This window comes from Bubalus kerabau, chromosome 10 (genome assembly GCF_029407905.1).
Source record: "Bubalus kerabau isolate K-KA32 ecotype Philippines breed swamp buffalo chromosome 10, PCC_UOA_SB_1v2, whole genome shotgun sequence".
Classification (NCBI taxonomy): Eukaryota; Metazoa; Chordata; class Mammalia; order Artiodactyla; family Bovidae; genus Bubalus; species Bubalus kerabau.
The window spans coordinates 62700702-62722764 of record NC_073633.1 but is presented as its reverse complement, the minus strand read 5'-3'; the positions used below and the strand labels follow the sequence as shown (position 1 = coordinate 62722764).

The 22063-nt window shown below is 35.7% G+C and overlaps 1 protein-coding gene across 19 annotated transcripts in view; it reads right to left on the bottom strand.

Annotated features, from left to right (window-relative positions):
- Positions 1-560: 560 nt before the first annotated feature.
- ATOSA (atos homolog A) overlaps positions 561-22063 on the bottom strand; it is an 80932-nt gene continuing 59429 nt past the window's right edge. For 15 of the 19 annotated variants that reach the window (XM_055537921.1, XM_055537930.1, XM_055537922.1 and 12 more), the window contains 7 exons: positions 20886-21005; positions 17629-17708; positions 16451-16559; positions 13129-13287; positions 7603-7671; positions 5152-5351; positions 561-1393 (listed from right to left, as the gene is read on the bottom strand). In XM_055537921.1, the coding sequence (XP_055393896.1) occupies positions 1240-1393; positions 5152-5351; positions 7603-7671; positions 13129-13287; positions 16451-16559; positions 17629-17708; positions 20886-21005 (891 nt within the window). In that variant the 3' untranslated portion in view covers positions 561-1239. Of the gene's footprint in view, positions 1394-5151; positions 5352-5403; positions 6234-7507; positions 7672-7699; positions 11816-13128; positions 13288-16450; positions 16560-17628; positions 17709-20885; positions 21006-22063 lie in introns of those variants that run through there. The other 4 variants (XM_055537925.1, XR_008699376.1, XM_055537934.1 and 1 more) reach the window with 4 other exon arrangements.

Here is a 22063-nt window from a genome sequence, read left to right as displayed (position 1 = left end):
CCAGGTATTCCAAATCTGGTCTACTTGAACGGTAGGTATTTTCTAACCCACATTCATGGCTTTGGGCATTCCCAATATTCATCCATTGTTAGCTGATCTGCTGTTACCCATTGTCCCTGTAGAAAGATCTCAAACTACTCTTTCTGAGGGGGATGGATGGAAGACTTTGATGCATTCAGTCAAGTTCTCTTACTCAGTGGTTTTCCCAGTTGCCAAATGCCTTCCATGTGACCCTGAATGAGAAACTGATAAATTGGAATGAGGCTCAAGACATCTTCCCTCTCCTTTTATCAGCTGTAAAGCTAGAATAGAAACTGTATGATGGGTACCAGAAATTCAATCACATAAATGTCTCATCCAAAAATAAAAGCCAAATACACATTTCTTTGTTTCTTGCATATATTTACAATATAAATACTAATTTGTCTTCAAAGTACATATTCTTTTAACAATTTGCAAAAATTATCTAGAATGGGACAGTGATTTAAGGTAAATCCTCTGTAGTAGTGATTAAGGAAAAAATAGAACTGTTTTGGGGATAAGAGATTTTAGAAGGAATATGAATGGGCATGATGATCTGAAGTTGCAAAGGGAATGTGCAGCAGCTTAGTCCGCATTGCACTGCCAAGACAGCATGTTACAGGACTACTGTGTGAGACAGCAATCGGGACGAGGTGTTGTAAAAACTAAACCTGGGAGATATAAAAAGTACACATGCTTGCATAGTGCGTTAATCTTAAAGAAGCTCAACATTTCATTCTCATTTTCAATAACTTAAATGAATAGTACTTAAAACACATCACGCAAAATTAAAAGACTTGTGCATATATTTCAGATTTCAACAGTAATGTCAAAAATACACAGTATGATTTTACATAGGATTTGTGCTACATTAGAACACTAGAGACAAACATCACTTGAGTATTAAGGAAAACATTAAATATTAAATAACTGAGAAATAAAAAGTGTAAACACTAATCTAATTGTGGGGGGAGGGGATTTGCTATTGCAACACGTCCAATGAAGTGGTTTCAACAGTACAAAAAGGATTAGGACATGAGTGTTTCCAGTCTACTTGGAATATGTAGAGCTCATTCCAGGAATCCTTTGATTAAAACTGGTCCAGGAAAACAGGAGAAGATCCACTCTCCTGCTTGTCAATTTGGTACACTCCTTTCTATGCTAATTTTTACTTTCAAACTTGGGTACTGGGCAAATACTTTAAGCTGTCACTCTTTATCAACATCTTGGTGAAAACTGAGGGTTTGTTGGCGATTCAGTGTAAGATTTGAGTTCGTATGCAGCACCGCTATCAACTTCCATTGACTTTCTAGAGAACAGGAGCCGTACATCTCTATGGAGGTAGATCTTTCCAGATTTAGAACTCTGGAACCTAAACAAAGAAACAACAAAAAGATGCTTCATTTCAGGAAATAAGTGTTTAAAACAAACAGACCTGAGTAAGTTTTGAGTTTGAAAGTTTTAAGTTTTGAAAGCAGGAAGAATCAATCTTGTTACAGTATTAACAGTCCCTCTTTAACAAAATATTTGACATATTATATTGCCAAAGCAAGTGCTGCTATGTTAAATGCTTCCCCTTCACTATTCCGTACACATTTCATACTCCCTTTTCCCTCTTACAATGACAGAGGTGCTTTCTGTAAATCTGGGTTTCACATACAATCCTACTTTATATTCCTGACACCAAAGCACATGCACCTTTCCTCACCTATAGCATTAAGTTTCAGTTCATGTCAGCCAGTCATACTACATTTGGGCATCCTCTAGTTCATACAAAGAATGACTCATTTCATACAACCTGCCCTCCTACAATTTTGACTACAATAAAATGGATTCCACACTTGGAAAGTTACCACAGAAAACTATATCAAGCTTTGAGGACAATCACAGGAAGAGAAAGGACTGCTACCATCCGTAGTGGCTAGCAAAGCCTAATTATCAATATAAATCAAGAGGAGAAAGTTAGCACTGAAATGAAAGTGGTAATCAAAGCTGTATATGGAACTGTTTCTGTCTTCTGCTAACATCTATAGCATACTACTGCCCTCTTCTGATGTCTATGTCAGAAGCTTTCTCTATCTCCTTTATACTTTAATAAAACTTTATTACACAAAAGCTCTGAGTGATCAAGCCTCGTCTCTGGCCCCGGATTAAATTCTTCTCCTCGGGGGGGCCAAGAATCCCGGTGTCTTCGCGTGATTCAACAACCACCTTTCATCTTGGGGGCTTGTCCGGGATCCTTCAGGACAAGGTAAAGATGCTTGGAGCTCTAGTTCTTTGTTCTCTTAGCAAACACGTTTTCTGCTGTGCTTTACTAACTCTACGGTGTGCTTGTGTGAATGAATGACATGCCCTGCGTGAAGCAAGTAAGGAGCCCTGCTCTGTGGTTCCACGGTGATCTCATATGGCTTATGGCAGAAACCTGTTGGGGGTTTATACTGACCTGCCAATGCCAAGAGGCACCCAATGTCTCCTTCGGGAACTGACCAGAAATGGGCAAAGCATGTAGACTGAACTCTCCTTTCTCTGTCAAACTTTTTGGTCTCTTTGACCATTTCATAACTCCTTGGGAATTAGAAGTACTAACCTAATCTATCGGATCATAGACTTTCAAGGGACTATTGATCTATACTGTTACTGTTTACTGTGGCTTAGGTCTCAAACTTGTATTGGTAGCCAAGAAAGCACCTAACCTCGCTAGGAATCGAAAGTTAGGAGCTAGATGGAGCTCCAGCTCCAAGAACATCTCTGAGGTTAAAGGTTACTCAGATTGGGACTGCAATGGGTTTTTTCCTTTGGTAACGCTGGCTCTTAGTGGATCAGAGGAGGCTCTTATACTGGTGTGGTGATGCTTGGAAAGAACATCTCAGTTTTATGTTCGTGCTGGTCTTATTGTGGTCAGGAAATACTTAGGGTCGTGCACAGGCACTCAGGTGACAAATGTTTTCCCCAGCGGTCTTAGCTTGGGAGGCATTCCGGAAGGTTACTCTGATTGCACCCCGGGTGGCTTCAGAGGCAAGCAAGGTTAAGGGTGAAGAGCTGGACATCAAGTAGGGATGCTATCAAGTCTACCCCTGGTACATCCCCACCCCATCTCGGTGGTAGAACCCGGAGGGATAAGTACAGCACCTGCATCGGTAAGGGACAGACTAAGTCCAACCAGGAAGGAAAAGCTTTTGGTGTAAAGTCTGTCTACACCCCCATCTAGAGCAGGGAGGGACGCCTCCTGTAGAAAGATGGCGCTGGTCGCTTTTTTTCTTTCTTACAGATGGGAGCTAACAACTCCAGCCTTACTCCTTTGAACTGTATCCTGAAAAACTGGGATAGATTTGATCCCCAGGGCTTAAAGAAGACACACCTGGTCTTCCTATGTGATACTGCATGGCCACAGTATCCACTGGAGGACGGTGAACGGTGGCCAGTTGGAGGGTCTCTTAAGTATAATACTGTTCTACAATTAGACCGGCTCTGTAAGGAACAAGGGAAATGGGTAGAAGTAGCAGAAGGCAATGGTACCTCACTCCAGTACTCTTGCCTGGAGGGTCCCATGGGTGGAGGAGCCTGGTGGGCTGCAGTCCATGGGGTCGCGAAGAGTCAGACACGACTGAGCGACTTGACTTTCACTTTTTACTTTCATGCACTGGAGAAGGACATGGCAACCCACTCCAGTGTTCTTGCTGGAGAATCCCAGGGACAGGGGAGCCTGGTGGGCTGCTGTCTATGGGGTCGCACAGAGTTGGACACGACTGAAGCGACTTAGCAGCAGCAGCAGCAGGGATTGGAGCTTTAATCACATAAAGCCTACAGGGATTGGAGGCTTTAATCACATAAATCTATCTGGCAGATTATGGGTATGTCAGACATACCCTTTAGTGCTAATTTTTGTGGTTTTCCCTTTGTATAGTAGAAATATCTGGGACTGTGGGTGACATTCCCAAATTAGCTGAAAAATCTGGTGGTCAGTTGTATACATTAAAGCAGACCTCAGGCTGGCTCACTCTCATTCTTTCTGAAGTGTTTCACCTTTTCAATCTGAAAAAGAACATGGTGAACTTTGGGAATTACACCATACTTTCTAAAGTAGTTTCTTTACAGCATTTAAGGTATCTAATCATTGGTTACATATGGCTAAGGTTGTTGCAACAGATTAAAGAAATGGCTGGTACCTTCTCCTGATGAATGGGGCTTCTTGGAGTAAGAAGTTAAGATGAATTATTGTCACTGATGTTATCAGTCTCCTCACTGATTGAGGGCTTACTATTAAGAGTAGAGTTATGGACAAAAGACTATTGAGCTTTCTACTAAGTAACAGACTTGCTCATGGAACCTAAGAACTGCACTAGGATATCAGGGCTACAAGGCTTACCCCTGGAAGTATGAACTTCAAGAGCAAACAAATGGTTTCTCACAACCTAGAGCTATGAGCTGGGTAGTAAAAGTTTGAGGAAAACATCTTTCTGAAAGAATAAACAGAATATAAGCTGTATGAGAACAGAGATTTTTGTCACTGCTGCTTCCCTACAGTCTAGAAACATGCCTGACACATCAATATTTTTTGAATGAATGAATAAATGAAGGTTAAGAATTTCCCTGTCCAACTCAGAAGCCACAAGCACCTACTGAGCACTTGAAATGTGGCTAGTTCAAATTGAGGACAGCAAATGAACATAAATATCTCACTGATAATTTTTATGTATATTACATATTCAAATTATAACACTTAAATGTGTTCAGTTAAATAAAACATATTAATCCTCCACTACCTATTACTTTTTTATTAATGTGGCTACTAGAAAATATAGAACTATTTATATGGGTCATATTACACTTTTATTGGGCAGCATTGCTTCAGAAAACTGTTTCACTGCCCCTCCAGATATATTAGCATTTTTTCGCTATAAAATATTTTACATTACACAGCTACCAATAAAAACTCCCCTAAGTCAACAAGTAATAATGACTGCAGAAAAATATGCCATGTGCTTTCTGCATCCTGGCATATCATAAAAAGTGTCCAAGTTAAGCAAATTACAAGGGGCACTTGTCTAGTTAGAGAGACAGTTCTTTAAAGTAAAAATTTTAGAGTTTTCTTCTGAAGTAATGTATTTTCATATTCATTTAGAACATTACCTCAGATGTATGAGGTAGCGTAATAACCGTTCTTCTGTATGTCGGATGTTCTCTTTATTAACACTTCTTTTCATTTCTTGTTTAACAGGTACAGAAAAAGTTCTTTGTCGTAGGAATGTCTGATGATTGGCTGGCATATCTCGCAAGTCATATATCACAACAAACATCTTCACCACAGTCTTATTAGGATTAAATAAGGTCTGAAGAAACAATATAAAAACTATTTTTTAAAAACAATGATTTGTTGGTTTGACTTACAATGATTATGCCAACAGTAAAATAGGCTTTGTAATAATAAATTAATCCCAGTGGATATAATTCAGTTTGAAGGAATAAAGCTAATAAAATTTCAGAAGTTTATGAAATGATATTCAGTATTTTTAATAGTTCAATTTATTTTTTTATTTACAGAAATAAGAGATCCTATAACAAATCAAAATCTTTTAGTCACAAATCTCTTATTAATAATAGACAATACACAACTTTTACTCTTGTTCATATATTAAGAAATAGTTCCATTAAACAAAATACAGCTTCACTGAATTAAAACATTCCAGTTCAAATATTTCAAATATTACTTTATTAAAATGCATTAACTGCAAAATGTTCAAAATAACATTTCAGCTTTCCTCACATTTTAAGTGAATAAATAGAATTTTTTTTTAATAAAAAGTTTGGTAAAACTAGACTTTGATGTTTTAGTTACATACGGTTATTATAAAATTTAAAATACATTCTCAAAAGAGAAATTTTTGTTTGGAAATTTTTCCAAGTTTAGGAAATAAAGTTCATTATTATTAGTTACAAAGTACACTAAGTAATAATTTATATTCTTACAGTTGGATTCATTTCAGAAACTTCAGTGACACTAGACTTTTTTTTTTACCACCATCTATATCATAATAGACCAAAATTAAATTCAATCGCTATTTGGCCATGAAGGAATATTATTTTTTTTAAGTACTAATTTTTAAACAAAATTCCAAGCTGCTGATTTGACTTTAACCAAATTACCAACACATCAATAGGTAACTTGGTGCCCATGCTTTCAGAAGCTCATCCGTGGCACTGGACATCACTCACTGAATCAAAATGAGAAATATATCAATATTATGATCCAATTTTTGAAATCTAGTGAGTCTTAAAATTAAGGCTAATATATTTAACAATTACAACAACTAGTAAGCCAGAAGTTCAAGCCATGTTTATACATAATTAAACTTACATAAGGAATGAAAGACATACCCAAGTTTCAGATTTAAAATAGCCAGCAGAGTTGGCAGTCTTCAAACAAGGGGTAAATGTGCTGCCTCTGGGTTTATGCCTCATTATTATGACAACTGATAGCTAGTTTTCCAGTGACCCACACTTTCACAAGAGCTACATAGCCAGAGGCAAGAGATCAGAAGATGATCACTCTTTTAGTTCAAGAAATCCATTCACATAAAAATCTTACTTTAAAATGCGATGATTTTTCCTAAGTAAAGTTATATATACGTATACATACTCCAATATAAACATGCATATAAATTTCTTAGTACTATGTTTCATTTCTGTGTGACACAAAATAAACAAATGTACAGACTCTGCCATACTAGAACAATGGGGATGTATAAAAGTGGTCTGACAAAGAACTGATTACACTGCAGCCAAAAGTCATAGAAAGGCTTGCTGAATTAGACCAGATCCTTAGTATGAGGAACTCAGCTAGACTCTTTTTTTTTATTTTTTAATTTCAGCTTTTTTGAGTTACAGTTGACAAATACAGCTAGACTCTTTTGAAGAGTTACAAGAGTCAATACTGTAATAGACTTTAGACTCACAGGATTATCCTGGGTCTGACTTGGAGATGGACTGAATCACAAATAGGCCTTGATATAAAATTACTCTTCTAAGAGCTGTGGATCAAAGATGATGAAGGATTACTGCACTGGGCTAGAAGAGTTCTCCTAAGGCAAAACTAGATCAACATCTAGGCCAAAAGGAAAGATGCATTCTTTACCCTGACGTCTGCAGGATTTCATTTCTGCTTTGTGTAACCATCTCATTAAATCAATTTTAGAAATTATTATAGTAGGGATAATTTTTCTTCCCAAGTTCCCTGCTAAAGCAATACTAATACATGGGTCAATCTCAATCTGTCTTATTATATTAAATAGAAGATACTGGTAAACTAAATTTTATTTATACTGAAAATAGCTCTATTTAAGTTGTGTTAACTGTCATATGCTATTTTTCTAAAGTATTCACCTTGATTAGCTTATTAATGCTTTCCTTTTATGGAGGTCCCCAAATGGTCATTCCTGAGGCAGAGCAGGGAAACTCCAAACAAAGCTGCAGCCCCACTGTTACTTACCAAAGTTGTTGCAGCAGCAGTAGCAGGAGAAAGGGCTAAGTTCTATATGTATGTGAGAGAATGATTATTGCAATTGTAGGCTATAAAACACATACCACTTGTATTGTTCCTGAAGGAGGTACTCGATAACCCCTTTTACCAAGGGACTCTAAAGTAATCACACCCTTAAAACAAAAGAAGACAAATTGAGTACGAACTGATGCATATATACACACACAAAAGACTAAAATAAAAATAATAAATTTTGTAATTAATAACTTTTCACAACTGTATTTGTATAGGAAAAAAATACACATTGAATTAATAGAGATACATTCAAGGAATACAAAATAGTAAGGATTTCACCCATAAGGAAACAATTGACTATTTTTCTTGGAGATGTTGCAATAAACAATACATAACATCAATGACCATGCTGCTTGAAATTTCTATTAAGATATAAGATATAGAAGTAAGAAGTTCCTTAACTAAAAAGAAGATAAAGGGACATTATTCTCTTGTATCATGTGGGAGGAGGAAATGAAGAAGCAAAACAATTTACTGATCTTTGGACATATGAAAAGTCAAAAATGAGGGATGATCCTGTTTATGTCTGGCCCAAAAAATGAAGTCAATTATTCAGTCAGGAAATTAAGTTGTTATATACATAAATGACTTTCTGACTTGAGGTGGACCACCATCATCAGCATCACCTGTGAACTTGTTAGACACACAGAGTTTCTTATTTCTCCCCACACGCCTATTAAATCAGATCTGCATTTTAACAACATTTCCCAGATGATATCATATGTACATTAAAGTTTGAGAGGTACTGTCATATTACACAAAATAATTTTCTGAGAAAGATGCTGTAACTACTGCAGAAGTCCAAACAATGGTAAACAGTATAAATTAAAACACAGGAAGCTACAGTTGAATGTGTGAAAGTTTCTAGATAACCAGGATGACCAAATGACTACAGATGGTGATTGTGGTACTTAATTCTTAGGTAGCTTCAAGAAAAAAATGCTGATTCATTTAACTGGGTGAATAGTTTTCTTTTGAGTATTCAAGTAGAGTAACTGCATGTTCTATGATTCATATCCCATCATTTTACATTGTACTTGCCAAAACATGCCAACCTTATGTAAAAGTAAATATAAAACAGGACTATCCCATCAGGTAATATCTCTGTTGGGTTTGAAAGACTGACCGGGGGTAGGGGTGGGGGTTAAAAGGGAGGGGACAAAGGTAAAAGAGAAGGCCAGACTCTAATATGTGAGTACTTAACCTTCAAGTGAACAGCACTTGACAATCAGAATATTAAATTAGTATGTTAATAATGGGAAATGTTCATGTTCAGTTCAAGGGCACTGAAAAGACATGTGGTTCTTAATGAATCTGATATATCAATGGGTCATTTTAGCATGAAAACAGCATGTTAACAAACTGCGTCCCTAACCAAAACAGTAATGAAGCTTTAATAATTTTTCTCTTACAATTTTCTTTACATGAAAAAATGCTATAGTATATATAGTGCTCCTCTTTTTCCTAGTTCCAGAAAGAAAAGCAAAATATATCTAAATAATAGCTACCTTTCTAATTATATTACTCCAGCCAATACACTACTGTTTTTCCTTGCCATCCTCTGTTAAATATATATAAGAACACTGGTGAGGGAAAATCTACTACCAAGCCTGCACTTATTTCCTTTAATATAATTCTAATAGTTTTTAGAACATAATAATAATAAATTAATTTATAAGGGAAGAATATAGATTTTTCTAAAACCTCAAATTTTAAGGCAACACTTCACAAAATTTCTAAGCAATGTAAGACTAGTATTGACAATGGCAAGTTAGGAATTTTAAAAAGAGATTAGGGAAGTATTTGGAATTTCATTAGTATTATTATTAAATTTATTATTTTAACAATTTCATTATTTTAATCGGTTGGCATATTAATATTTATACCTAGAAAATTACTGTATATAACATAAGGAAGAAAAACACATTTCCTTCTGGCATTTTAGAATGGAATAGAAGGATTAAGATGAACTCAATTTGGTCAAAATCTTACACAAAAACTCTTTCTCAAGTGATTGTGTAATATATGCAAAACTAAGTAAAACTGAAGGAAGATATCTTAATATGGCTAATTACAAATAGAAAAAACATATAAAATACATAGTGTTGCTTTTTAAAAATCAATTAATTAATTTATTTTTGGCTGTGCTGGGTCTTCATTGCTGCACAGGCTTTTCTCCAGTTACAGTGAGTGGGGACTATTCTTTGTTGCATGCGGCCTTCTCACTGTGGTGGCTTCTCTAGTTGCAGAGCACAGGCTCTAGGGTGCATAGGCTTCAGCAGTTGTGGTGTATGGGCTCAGGAGTTGAGGTTCCTGGGCTCTAGAGCATAGGCTCAATAGTTGTGGCACAGAGGCTCAGTTGTTCCACAGCATGTGGGATCTTCCTGGACCAGGGATTGAACCTGTGTCTCCTGCATTGTCAGCTGAATTTTTTTTTTTTAACCACTAGGCCACCAGAGAAGCCCCTACAGTGTTGTTAATATGATCATAATGCAAGTCATACCAGGACGCTGCCATGAGCAAACCTGCTTTAGACCTTTCTAACTGGTATCACCATGCAATAGTTTCTGAACAGTGAAATGTCACATTACCTAACACTTGGAGAATATTCTTACCATTAACACTGGACTGGAGAGAGTTATTTATCTGGCTTTGAGCTAATCTTAAAGGAATTATTAAATGAAAAGCCCGATACTATCTCCACACCACAAAGACAGAATTTTCTGTGCTAAAATTTCACTTTTGTGAGTCAACTGTATAATTTGTTATGAGAAATCCCAAGGTCATTATTAGAGTAACAAAGACGGATTTGGTGTCTCAGTTCCACTGGTCTATGATATATACTACCTTATCAAAACATGATCAGTCCTTTGAAAACAGACAACTACCAAAATATAAATAAGATTCCCTAAAAAACAAGATTAATTTTATTAATATACAGTAAGAAAGATCTGCGGTATAAGATTTGGACTGTGTCATTTGCAAAGGCAACTCATTTTTAATGAGTAAAAAATTACATAATGGAAAATTTATTAAAGACAATTATCAGAGAAAAGTAAAAGACTCTTAAAGGATGTACTAACTTAACCTGATTTAAACTCTTTTCAATATTTATTCAAAATCTGTGATCACCTGGATGTACTTTCTGGAGACAGAATGATAAAATCCTTTACCTCTTAATCCTTTGTTTTTTAGATGTCAACCAACGTCAAGGATAAATTTTGTTTTGCCTTCTTTAAAGCACAGTTCAAATTACCTCTTGCTCATGAATTTCAGGCCAAGATATTTTTTGAGCTAATTTTAAGCCAATTCACTCTTTTATCTTGTTTCTAACTCCCCTAATGGTCGTCAGGAACTCTGTACACTAATGACCTTAGACCTTATCTTTCCATTTCTATATTAGTATGTGCCAACAGAATATGTGAAACTAATGAGACTCCTTGATGTTCTAGTAAAGCAAAATGGGCATCTTTATAGATGTCTTCTAATACTGTAAGCATTCAGTATGCACATTTTTTTTGATATTGAGCTTATCTTAATGATATTTCAATGATATTTTCCATTATCTAAAATTAAGTTATTTTTTCAAAATTATACTGAAAAGTGGATATATCTTTCTATGTTAAGTGAATATCATTTGGTGTATATGATAACTGGGCAGGTTTGTGAAGAACTGAGCCTGTTTTTTGTAACAACCATTGTTATGCATCTTCATGATTATTACTCACAAATGTAATTATTATCAAAAAAAGAAAACCTTGAATAAATGATTACATATCATTGTGCTTTTTTTTTCTTTTTTTTTTTCATTGTGCTTTTTGATTAAAGTATGAAACACATATCAGACTCCTGACTCTCAATTATGTAATAGAATTCCCTTTTCATAGGTTTTATTCATAACAAAAGGCACTGTTGCTAACGTCCTTGAGAATCTAGAAGATGGGGGGAGAAGGATATTAGAAAGAAAGAAGGAAAGAAAGAAATTGGATCAGGTGATAAGCTAGGAAACTCAAACAGGAAGACCAGAAATACATATTTCTATGTCTATTGAAATTTGTATTTCCCAAAGTAAGGCCTAACATAAAAACCCTGATCTGACTCCATATTTTATACCATCAGTGTAAACTTCTTAAACACTTGTATTAGTAGCCACTGACTTGTCTTTTGGAAAGGGGTTGACAGTAATCACACAGCAGGACCTGGTATCATTTTTGCAGTTGAGGGCTTATTTTATCCTCAAATCTGCTGGAATAAAAAAATGAGAAAGATAAAATTATAGGATCTTAAGGTTCAAGACACTGCTCTTATTCCCCAGAGGTGTTTTACTCTCCACTAAAACATTGGCACAGAGTCAGAAATAGCTAGTATTCTAAAGAAACTTGTTGTTGTTCAGTCACTCAGTCTTTGAGACCTCATGGACTGCAGCATGTCAGGCTTCCCTGTCCTTCACTATCTTTAGGAGTTTGCTCAAATTCATGCCCACTGAGCTAGAAAATCCTGTTCTGTTGTTCAGTCACTCAGTCGTGTCCAACTCTTTGCAACCCCATGGACCGTAGCCACCAGGCTCTTCTGTCCATGGGATTCTCCAGGCAAGAATATTGGAGTGGGTTGCCACGCCCTCCTCCAGGGGATCTTCCCGACCCAGGGATCGAACCCAGGTCTCCTATACTGCAGGCAGATTCTTTACCGCTGACCCACCAGAGAAGTCCAAATTCATTTCTACTTGATGTTATTGGCCGTATTTAGCAAGCAGGCAAACTCGTTTGTAGTCCTGAGGGTAGATTCAGAATAGCTTGCATTTGTGGCTGATTGTCGTAAATCAATTTAGGTACTCTGCACAGATTACTCATTCTTCCCTAACTCTGATCAGTAGGGCTGTGCTGCTAGATGCTCTCAAGTCGGAGCCTCAGGAAACCAGGCAGCTTCTGGTGTAAAGTCTCACCCTTGGCATTCCCGGGGTCTGGGCCAATTTATCCACCAATTTCAAGAAACTACACAAGACCACATTCAGAGCTAAAGAAATAAACTATGTAATATAGTATTCTTGTCTGTTTTAGGAATCCTAGGATTGGGATTGGAAAAAAAAATGGTCCAAAGGTAAACCAAACAGGAGAAAGGGAGTGAAACGGTTTTACAGAAAACGTAGGTCACTAAATCTTTATTTAAACTCTACTGAGATGAGGATCATAGTGAAGGCAACACTGATAGGACTAGAGTTCACAGTAAGAACTTAAGAATTTCTGTGAACTCAGTAAGATATGGAATTACAGTGTCATTAATCAAAATTTTATCATTTTTTCGAATTATATAAAAACAAGTTAATTTTCAGCATCATCTCAAATACAAGAGAGGATATCTGTCATTGGAGCTTGCTCAGAAAGAAGCTGTAAGGTGCTGTTTTGGCATATTTGTCTCTATTTGGCCCTCAATCCCCTCTTAGGAAATGGTTTATATTTTCAAGCATTGCACCAAAGCAGTACTAAATCTCTTTAAACTTAAAGGCATTTGTCATTAAGATGGTTGATTTCAGCAGAAGACAATTGAAAAATACTTGCCATGTAAGGAGAGGGAGCATTATCCTCGGAAACACTGTAGAATGACACTTCAACTGGAAGAGTCAAATGGGTGGGGCAGAAGACACCACTTGCCCCTACCTCTGCAGTAAAGCCATCAACAATGCCGAGAGGATCTAAACGATAGTTCAAGACAGATTCCTGGAAGGTAAGATAAAATAAATTTTAAGAAATAATTAAAAGTTAACACATTCTTTCTATTTAAAGCAATATGTTACTACGCTTTCTGGCACTAGGAGAGTGGTCACTGCCATTGGCATGCCCTCATTTCAAAAGTTCATCTGACCAGAAATCAATTTCCTCCCACATCAATCATATAAAGTTTGGCCTCCTTACTATTTCAATCTACACTGAACTATCTTTAAACTTAACCACTGTATAGACATAATTGTGTAATAAGTTATTCTTATCTCTGTGAAGAAGAATATGCTCTACCAGAGCAAGTATAATATTACAAATTTTCTTATTCCTCACAGAGTACACTCCTAGTGTTAGCCACAGAGAAGCACTTGAAAGCTTGTTAACAGGTTATATTACAGAAGTTGCATCAAAACAGAAAGTCAAGTACTCAGCTTTGAGAAACAAGTGCTTCTTAAAAACTGTTGTATGTGACATATGTTTTATTTTTCAGTTTAATTTAAAAAACAGCAAATACACGTTGGGGAAAATATTTAAGAGTATATAAATAAAAGCAGTAGAGAAGCTCCTTATTCATCTCTCCCAAGTTCATTCACTGAGGAAACCACTGTTATTTAATATTTATCTGCCCAGGTACAAGAAAAAAGTAAATCTTTTTACAAGCTCTCTTTTATATATATATATATGTGTGTGTGTGTGTGTGTGTGTGTGTGTATCAACACATATATGCATACATCATGAAATGTGAGTAGCATTTCTTTGATTCAATAATTCTTTGAAAAGAAACACTCCAAGCCCTCAAGAGTCTAAATTTGAAAGTGACATCAGCAATTCTCAAGTTCCATGGTCAAAAAGACCATGTCAATGATCTAAAGTAGTCTCTGACTTTAGATTTTTAAATGAATATACTAGCATGCATGCTAGGCTCTATTCAGTGCAAAACTACAAGAAAAGGAAATAAAAGGCATACAAATTACAAAGTAAAAAATAAAACCTTTCCTATTTCTAGATGATTTGGAAATCTACATACAAAAATCTGCCCCCATGAACAAAATTAATAAGCAAATTGAACACGGTGATTGGTGGTTATATATGTGTTTATGCATGCATGCATGCTAAGTTGCTTCAGTAGTATCTGACTCTGTGCATCCCTATGGATTGTAGCCTGCCAGGCTGCTCTGTCCATAGGATTCTCCAGGCAAGAATACTGGAGTGAGTTGCCATGTCCTTCTTCAGGATATGTTTTTATACATGCATATATATACATACAACATACATATGTACACACACACACACCCATCGTTGTTGTTTAGTTGCCAAGTCGTGTCCAACTCTTTTGCGACCCCATGGACTGTAGCCCGCCAGGCTCCTCTGTCCTACATGCATATATATACATACAAACATACATATGTATATATACACAACACACACACACACACAGACACACACACATATATATATACACCCACTGTTGTTGTTTAGTTGCTAAGTCATGTTCAACTCTTTTGAGACCCTATGGACTGTAGCCCTCTAGGCTCCTCTGTCCATGGAATTTCCCAGGCAAGAATCCTTGAGTGGGCTGCCATTTCCTTCCTGACCCAAGGATTGAACCCACGGCTCCTGCAGTGGCAGGTGGATTCTTTACTACTGAGCCACCAGGGAAGCCTATATACATATATACACACACACATACACACATACCTATAAATACATACAGAATCATTCATTTATTCTTTGGCTGTACTTCACAGCATGCGGTATCTTAGTTCCCTGACTAGGGATTGAAACCCTACTCCCTGAAGTGGAAGCAGGGAGTCCTAACTACTGGACTGCCAAGGAATTCTTTAAAATCACTGTTGGTGGGAGTGTAAATTGGTATAGTTGCTATGAAGAACAGTATGGAGGTTCCTTAAAAAAATAAAAATAGAGCTACCATATGACCCAGCAATCCCACTGGTTTGCCTGGAGAAAACCATAATTCAAAATGATACATGCACCCTAATGTTCACTGTTGCACTATTTACAATAGCAGGACATGGAAGCAACCTAAATGTCCATCGACAGAGGATTGGATAAAGAATATGTGGTACATACATACAATGGAGTAATACTGAGTCACAAGAAGAATGAAATAATGCCATTTGCAGCGAAATGGAGGGACCTAGAGATTATCATACTAAGTGAGGTAGGTCAGGTAAAGATAAATAAAATATAATATCACTTAGATGTGGAATCTAAAAAGAGGGTACAAATGAACTTATCTACAAAACAGAAAGAGTTAAAGATGTAGAAAATAAACTTACGGTTACAGGGGGTAAGTGGGGCAGGATAAATTGGTAGATTGGAATTAATATATATATACTACTATATATAAAACAGATAACTAATAAGGACCTACTGTACTGCACAAGGAACTCTACTCAATACTCTGTAATGACCCATATGGGAAATGGATCTAAAAAAGAGTAGATACATGTATATTTACAACTGATTCACTTTGCTATATAGCATAATCTAATACAACATTGTAAATCAATTATATTTCAATAAAAAAATTTTAATGTCATTTACAAGTACAATGTTTAAGACTTCTAATTGAAGACAACTAAACCCTTGATATACTTGATCTCAAGTACAACAGTCATTAAATAAAGGAGCACATGTATGAGAGACCATTTGACTTTTTAAAAATAATCTTATTTTAGAATAAATTTAGATTTACAGAGAAGTTGCAAATATAGTAAAAAGAATCATTTGATTTTGAAAATCAACCTCCTTTGATGATGAATCAGCTTCTATCAGCCCATCATCAATCCCTTCTGGATCCCAGAGACAGTTTTACCAGATAAGACGTGGTCAAGTCTATTTTCCAGGTAGAGTAATGGATACCTCCATCCAACCTGACTTCACCTTTGTGCTCCATCTCTTCCCACCAGCTACCCAACTGTAAGCTATCACTGCCAACAATCTCCCTACTTCACTTGTCATGAAAAGGAAAGGGAAAAGGAAAAAAGAAAAAGGAAAAATAGGAAAGGAAGGAAAGAAGGTGATTTCAAGGCTTTAGAAAAATATAATCTATTTATTTCCTTTTCAAAAACAAATGATATAGCACCATGGATCTAGGTTAAGAAACATCAACTCTTAAAATAGTTTTAAAAAACATTACCTCAAAATTTCCTAAGAGACTAAGACTTGTTACAGGTGGAGCACTAGAACTCAGAAGTGGTTTTTCATGAATATCTGGATCATCTTCAATGTTTAAACATGGTTGAGGACTATTTAAAAACAGAACAAAAAATTAAAAAAGAACAAATCAGCAAATAGGCACGTTAACAACAATGTTTTCTAACTTACTTTTGTACAAAACTAACTTAGGAAGATCTGATCAATTTTACTTAAACTCTCATAATAAAAATTTAATGTAATCAAATGTTAAGATATGAAATATCTTAAATTCCTGATTTTATAATCTTTGTTATTGTATTCGATAAAGAATATATATAAAGCATCCTAGATTTCAAGGTGGAATTTATAACATATCACATAGAAGCATCTACTGGAAACATATAGTAGTATAATGCAGTCTTCTTGGACTGCAAGGAGATCCAACCAGTCCATCCTAAAGGAAATCAGTCCTGGGTATTCATTGGGAGGACTGATGTTGAAGTTGAAACTCCAATACTTTGGCCACTTGATGTGAAGAGCTGACTCATTTGAAAAGACCCTGATATTGGGAAAGATTGAAGGTAGCAGGAGAAGGGGACGACAGAGGATGAGATGGTTGGATGGCATCACCGACTCAATGGACACGAGTTTGGGTACACTCTGGGAATTGGTGATGGACAGGGAGGCCTGGCGTGCTGCGGTTCAAGGGGTCGCAAGGAGTTGGACACGACTGAGTGACTGAACTGAACTGAACTGAATGCAGTCTTCTATATCAATCTTCATTTTAAGTTAAGAACTAGAATACAAAGCAAAATTATGTGACTAAGGAATATAATGAGAGTATTATATGTCAAAATGGAACAAACTGCCAAGGCTGTTTTGCAAAGGTGTATAAGACAAAGGAGGAGGTGAATGACCAGAAGCAGACAAACCCACTTAAATGTTAAAACCAATGTTAAGTGTTTGTTTATTATGATGCCATTATATAGTTAGCTATGCATTGTCTTGATCTCTCTCATCTTTAATAACTGAATGTGTGAAATCATCTTGAAAATGATAAACTGAAAAATAAGATTCCTGTTAAAATTTTGATTTTCAGAATCAACATCATTTACTATGAAAGGCTAGAATTTTGTGTAATACTATTTCATATACACAAATGAATTTTAAGATAAATACCTTCTAGATGATAAGCTTTTCAGATGCAAGAATGAAGAATCCAGATCAAAGCAACCTGATTGTGCCTTTCTTTGAGGAACCTAAGGTTAAAATAATCACTTGTTAGGTTTCAAAAGAATTTCAAAAGACTGTATTTTTTTCTTGAATTGATCAAACAAATTTCAAATGAAAGTTAAGCATATCTTAAAAATAATACTTCTCTCTTAATAGTGTACTTAAAATCACCCTTTTTATTACATATTGTCCCTATGTCTTCATTTTATTAACTAGTTAAAAAATAAACAAATGATTAATAAAAGCACTTTTACTGGTTTTTTTTTTTTTTTTTTTTGGCCACACCTCGAAGCTTGCAGGATCTTAGTTCCCTGACCAGAGATTAACTAGGGCCACTGCAGTGCAAGTGCCAAGTCCAAACCACTGGACCACGAGGGAATTCCCTAGGTTTTGACTTTTTAAGGACCAGACCTGGGACTTCCCTGGTAGTCAGTCCAGTGTCTTAAGATTCTGGGCTCCCAATACAGGGCTCTGGGTTTGATCCCTGGTCAGGGAACTAGATTCCACATGCCACAGCTAAGACCCTGGTGTAGTCAAATAAAGAAAGAAAGAATCAGAACCAGTTTTCTCTAAAACCAAATTTTACATGTAATCTTAATATAGAAAAAGATTTTTACTTTTTTTTTAAATTTTATTTTATTTTTAAACTTTACATAATTGTATTAGTTTTGCCAAATATCAAAATGAATCTGCCACAGGTATACATGTGTTAGATTTTTACTTTTTACTTTACATACCTCTGTATTGAATGTGGTAGCAATAAATGATTTATAGCTTTATAATAAAAGGGCGGAAAAGAATTAAATGGTGATGGGAGCCTGGGGTCCTAGCAACTCCACTGCTCCTTTACCTATCCCTACTCCAGTGCACATTTCTAAGAACCCTGGCTGGGGCTTCACAGAGAATAGTTTTGAAAAATACTATTCCGGATTTTCAATCACTATTGTATACCAAATTACATTTAAGACAAACCACCAACTAGCTCAAAATACTCTAAAAGTCAAAGACCCCAGTGTAAATTAAAAGGTAAAATCACATACAACATGCAGGTTAGATGAATTTGTCTCTAAAATTAAAGTTAAATATGTATTAAAGTATCTGAGTGATTGGTCTAATTTGTGATTAAGAAACAGATGATACTGAAAGTCTAAACAATCTCAATATTTTTAAGAGTTGTACAAGTATACCATGCTATATTTTGGAGTCAGAACTTAATGTGAAATATTCAATCCAAATTCTCATGTCTTCAATTCAGGAACATTTTCTACTTTCATTTCTTCTAATACTGCATTTTCTTTATTCCATCTAGTCTTCCTTTTGGAATTTCTACTAGGCTTATATTGAACATTTCATTTTATCCTCCAGGCCACTTTCATACTGTACCATCTATCTTTCCTTCTGCACTTTATTCCAGGTGCTTTCTTAACATGTGTCTATCTATTTATTAAATCTCTATTCAGATGATTTCAGTCCACCATTTAATTCATGTATATGGGTATGTGCACATATGTGTACACTTCAATTATATTTTTCATTTCTATTTTTCCAATTCCACATGTGCTCTTATCTCAGTTCCCTGTCTTTATCTTCATTTATATCCTGGAAAATTTTACAAAGAATTATTTTTAATTCTCTTTCATGCTGCTCTAATAACAAGATTCCTAAATATAAATTCTCTTACTTCTTTCTCCTGTTGATTCTTTTAAGGTGCTTTGTAATTTTAATTCCCCTGAAATCATCTTTAGCAGGAGATATTGTTGAAAATAAATCCTTGGTGCCATGGGTTATAGATATGGGATAATCTCATGTTTTCTCATATATAGCACAAATTTGGAGCCCCCTACGTTGGGGTGATTCAGGCTTAGGTCCAAATTCTTTGGGGGACTTCTTCTCCCATCTAATCTATACCTTCCTGTTGTACCTTTTAATTAAATAGGTGATTTTTTTTCCCCTCCTCTCTCCCATTTCTAGAATGGCAGTCCTCTTCTGTTTCTGGCTTTATGGAGTTTGGTTTTAGGTCTCAGCTATGATCAGTATAGACCTGACTCCTGACCCAGAAGGAACATTAAACCTTAGCACTATATTAGATTTACATATTCTGGAAAGCCATAATTAATTCACCCCTAGTTAGTATTTGGAAATGTATCTTTCCTGCTCATACACTATATTATGTATTTAGAAGTTGTGTTATATTTTATCCAGTACTTCTGTTTTTAGGAAAGAGGAAGGATCTTGTATCAACTTAGTCCACCATATTGAACGGAATTCGTAGTGGTCTTTACACTGGCATAATGCAAGTTTTTTTCCTGATCACTTGGGTATTTTGAAAGCACCTCAAAGGTAGGCCAAATATTTGGGATTATTTTATATTGTTTGGAATTCAACTTCTCTAAAACAAATATCTAAGGTCCTAGCTACAATCTAAATCTAGATCTCTTATTCAAGAATTATTTTTTAAACATATGCTTTGCCTTTACTTTAAAAACTCGCATAAAAACAAAAATGATTTTACATTAGTAGCAAAATAACAGCTTAACTCTAGTTTAACTGAAATGGCAGCACTAGTGACTATCAAATGCTTACCATATGTCAGGAATGATACTAATCATCCTCCCAACGCTAAAGCAGACATTATCATTCCCTTTTTACAGATGAGGAAACTGAGGCTCAGAGAGATAATATTTCTCAACTAACGTCACACAGCTAGAGAATAGTTGGTGTGACTTCAAAACAAGGCTCTTAACCATCACACTCAGATCTATAAATTTATTTGTAAATGTAGAAAGGGGAAACCTCTATATCTCAAAATAAGATGATTAATTGTACAGGTCCTAAGTCAAAGACAGCCACAAATCTGAATCCCAGATGATTCAGCTGGTGGTGTCAACCAGGCTCAGTACTATAACACACATCTATTTATAAAGAATACATTGACACTTATTTTCCTTACATTTAGTAAGAATTAATATGCTGGACATTAAGAATTTCAGAGAAATTTTATAATCATAATAAATTCATTTTATCCACTTTTCCTTTTTCCATATTAACATTTAGCTATTAAGGATATCAAAAAGTAAAATGATTTCCCACTAAAAATTTATTTTGAAGTATTTAAATTTAAAATTTTTCAATTAAAATTTTGATAAAATTATTTGCAAACATTTTACATAATAAGAGAAAAAAAATATGAGAAAAACACTTACAGGACTGGAAAGAAGAGGCAATCCAGTTCGAGGATGAAAGGCTCTGGTTGAGGTTCCATCCAAGGAATGAAAATTATGTTTCTGCCAGACACTTGAGTGTCTAAGTGGTATAGTTCTCTGCTAGGAAAAGAATTAGATTTTAATAGTAACATTTAAGTTTTTTGTTTTTAGACTTATTCTTATTATGTACTGAGTTATTACATCCTCGGTGGTAAAGTTAATGACCTATAAACCTATCTATACACACATATTCATTATTTGTTGTTAAGTCGCTAAGCCGTGTCTGACTCTTTTGCGGCCCCACGGACTATAGCCTGCCAGGTTCCTCTGACCATAGGATTTTCAAGGCAAGAATACTGGAGTGGGTTGCTATTTCCTTCTCTGGGGTATCCTCCCAACCCAGGGACCGAACCTGCATCTCCTGCAGTGGCAGACAGGTTCTTTATCATCTGAGGCACAAGGGAAGACCACATACACACACAATTATATACACTTTAATTAGAAAACAGAGTTCAAGAGTTTTTTCTAAGATGCTGAATGAACTCAAATAAAGAAAGTATGTCTAATGTATGCCTTGTTGTTCAGTTGCCCAGTTGTGTCCGACTCTTTGTGACCCCATGGACTGCAGCATGCCAGGTCAATGTATTTTATACTTAGTCTAACATTAGTAAGCTAATATTAAATTCTTTTATTTGTGAAAAAAAAAAAAAAAAAACAAACAACTTCTCACAGTTAAAAAAAAATTAGTACAATATTCTAGAATACAAAACTATGTCAATAGCAAGAGCCCTCCTCAGAAAATATAATTTGGTAGGTAGTGCATGATACAAGAATATAAATGTGAATTTTAAAATATACTTAACACAGTCACAGTACCATGTTTTTGAAGTGATATAAGAAATAGACTAGTTCTTAAGAATTTATGCAAGTTTATACTCAGAAATGGGAGAAGGCAATGGCACCCCACTCCAGTACTCTTGTCTGGAAAATCCCATGGATGGAGGAGCCTTGTAGGCTGCAGTCCATGGGGTCGCTCAGAGTCGGACACAACTGAGCGACTTCCTTTTCACTTTTCACTTTCATGCATTGGAGAAGGAAATGGCAATCCACTCCAGTCTTATTGCCTAGAGAATCCCAGGGGCGGGGGAGCCTGGTGGGCTGCCGTCTATGGGGTCGCA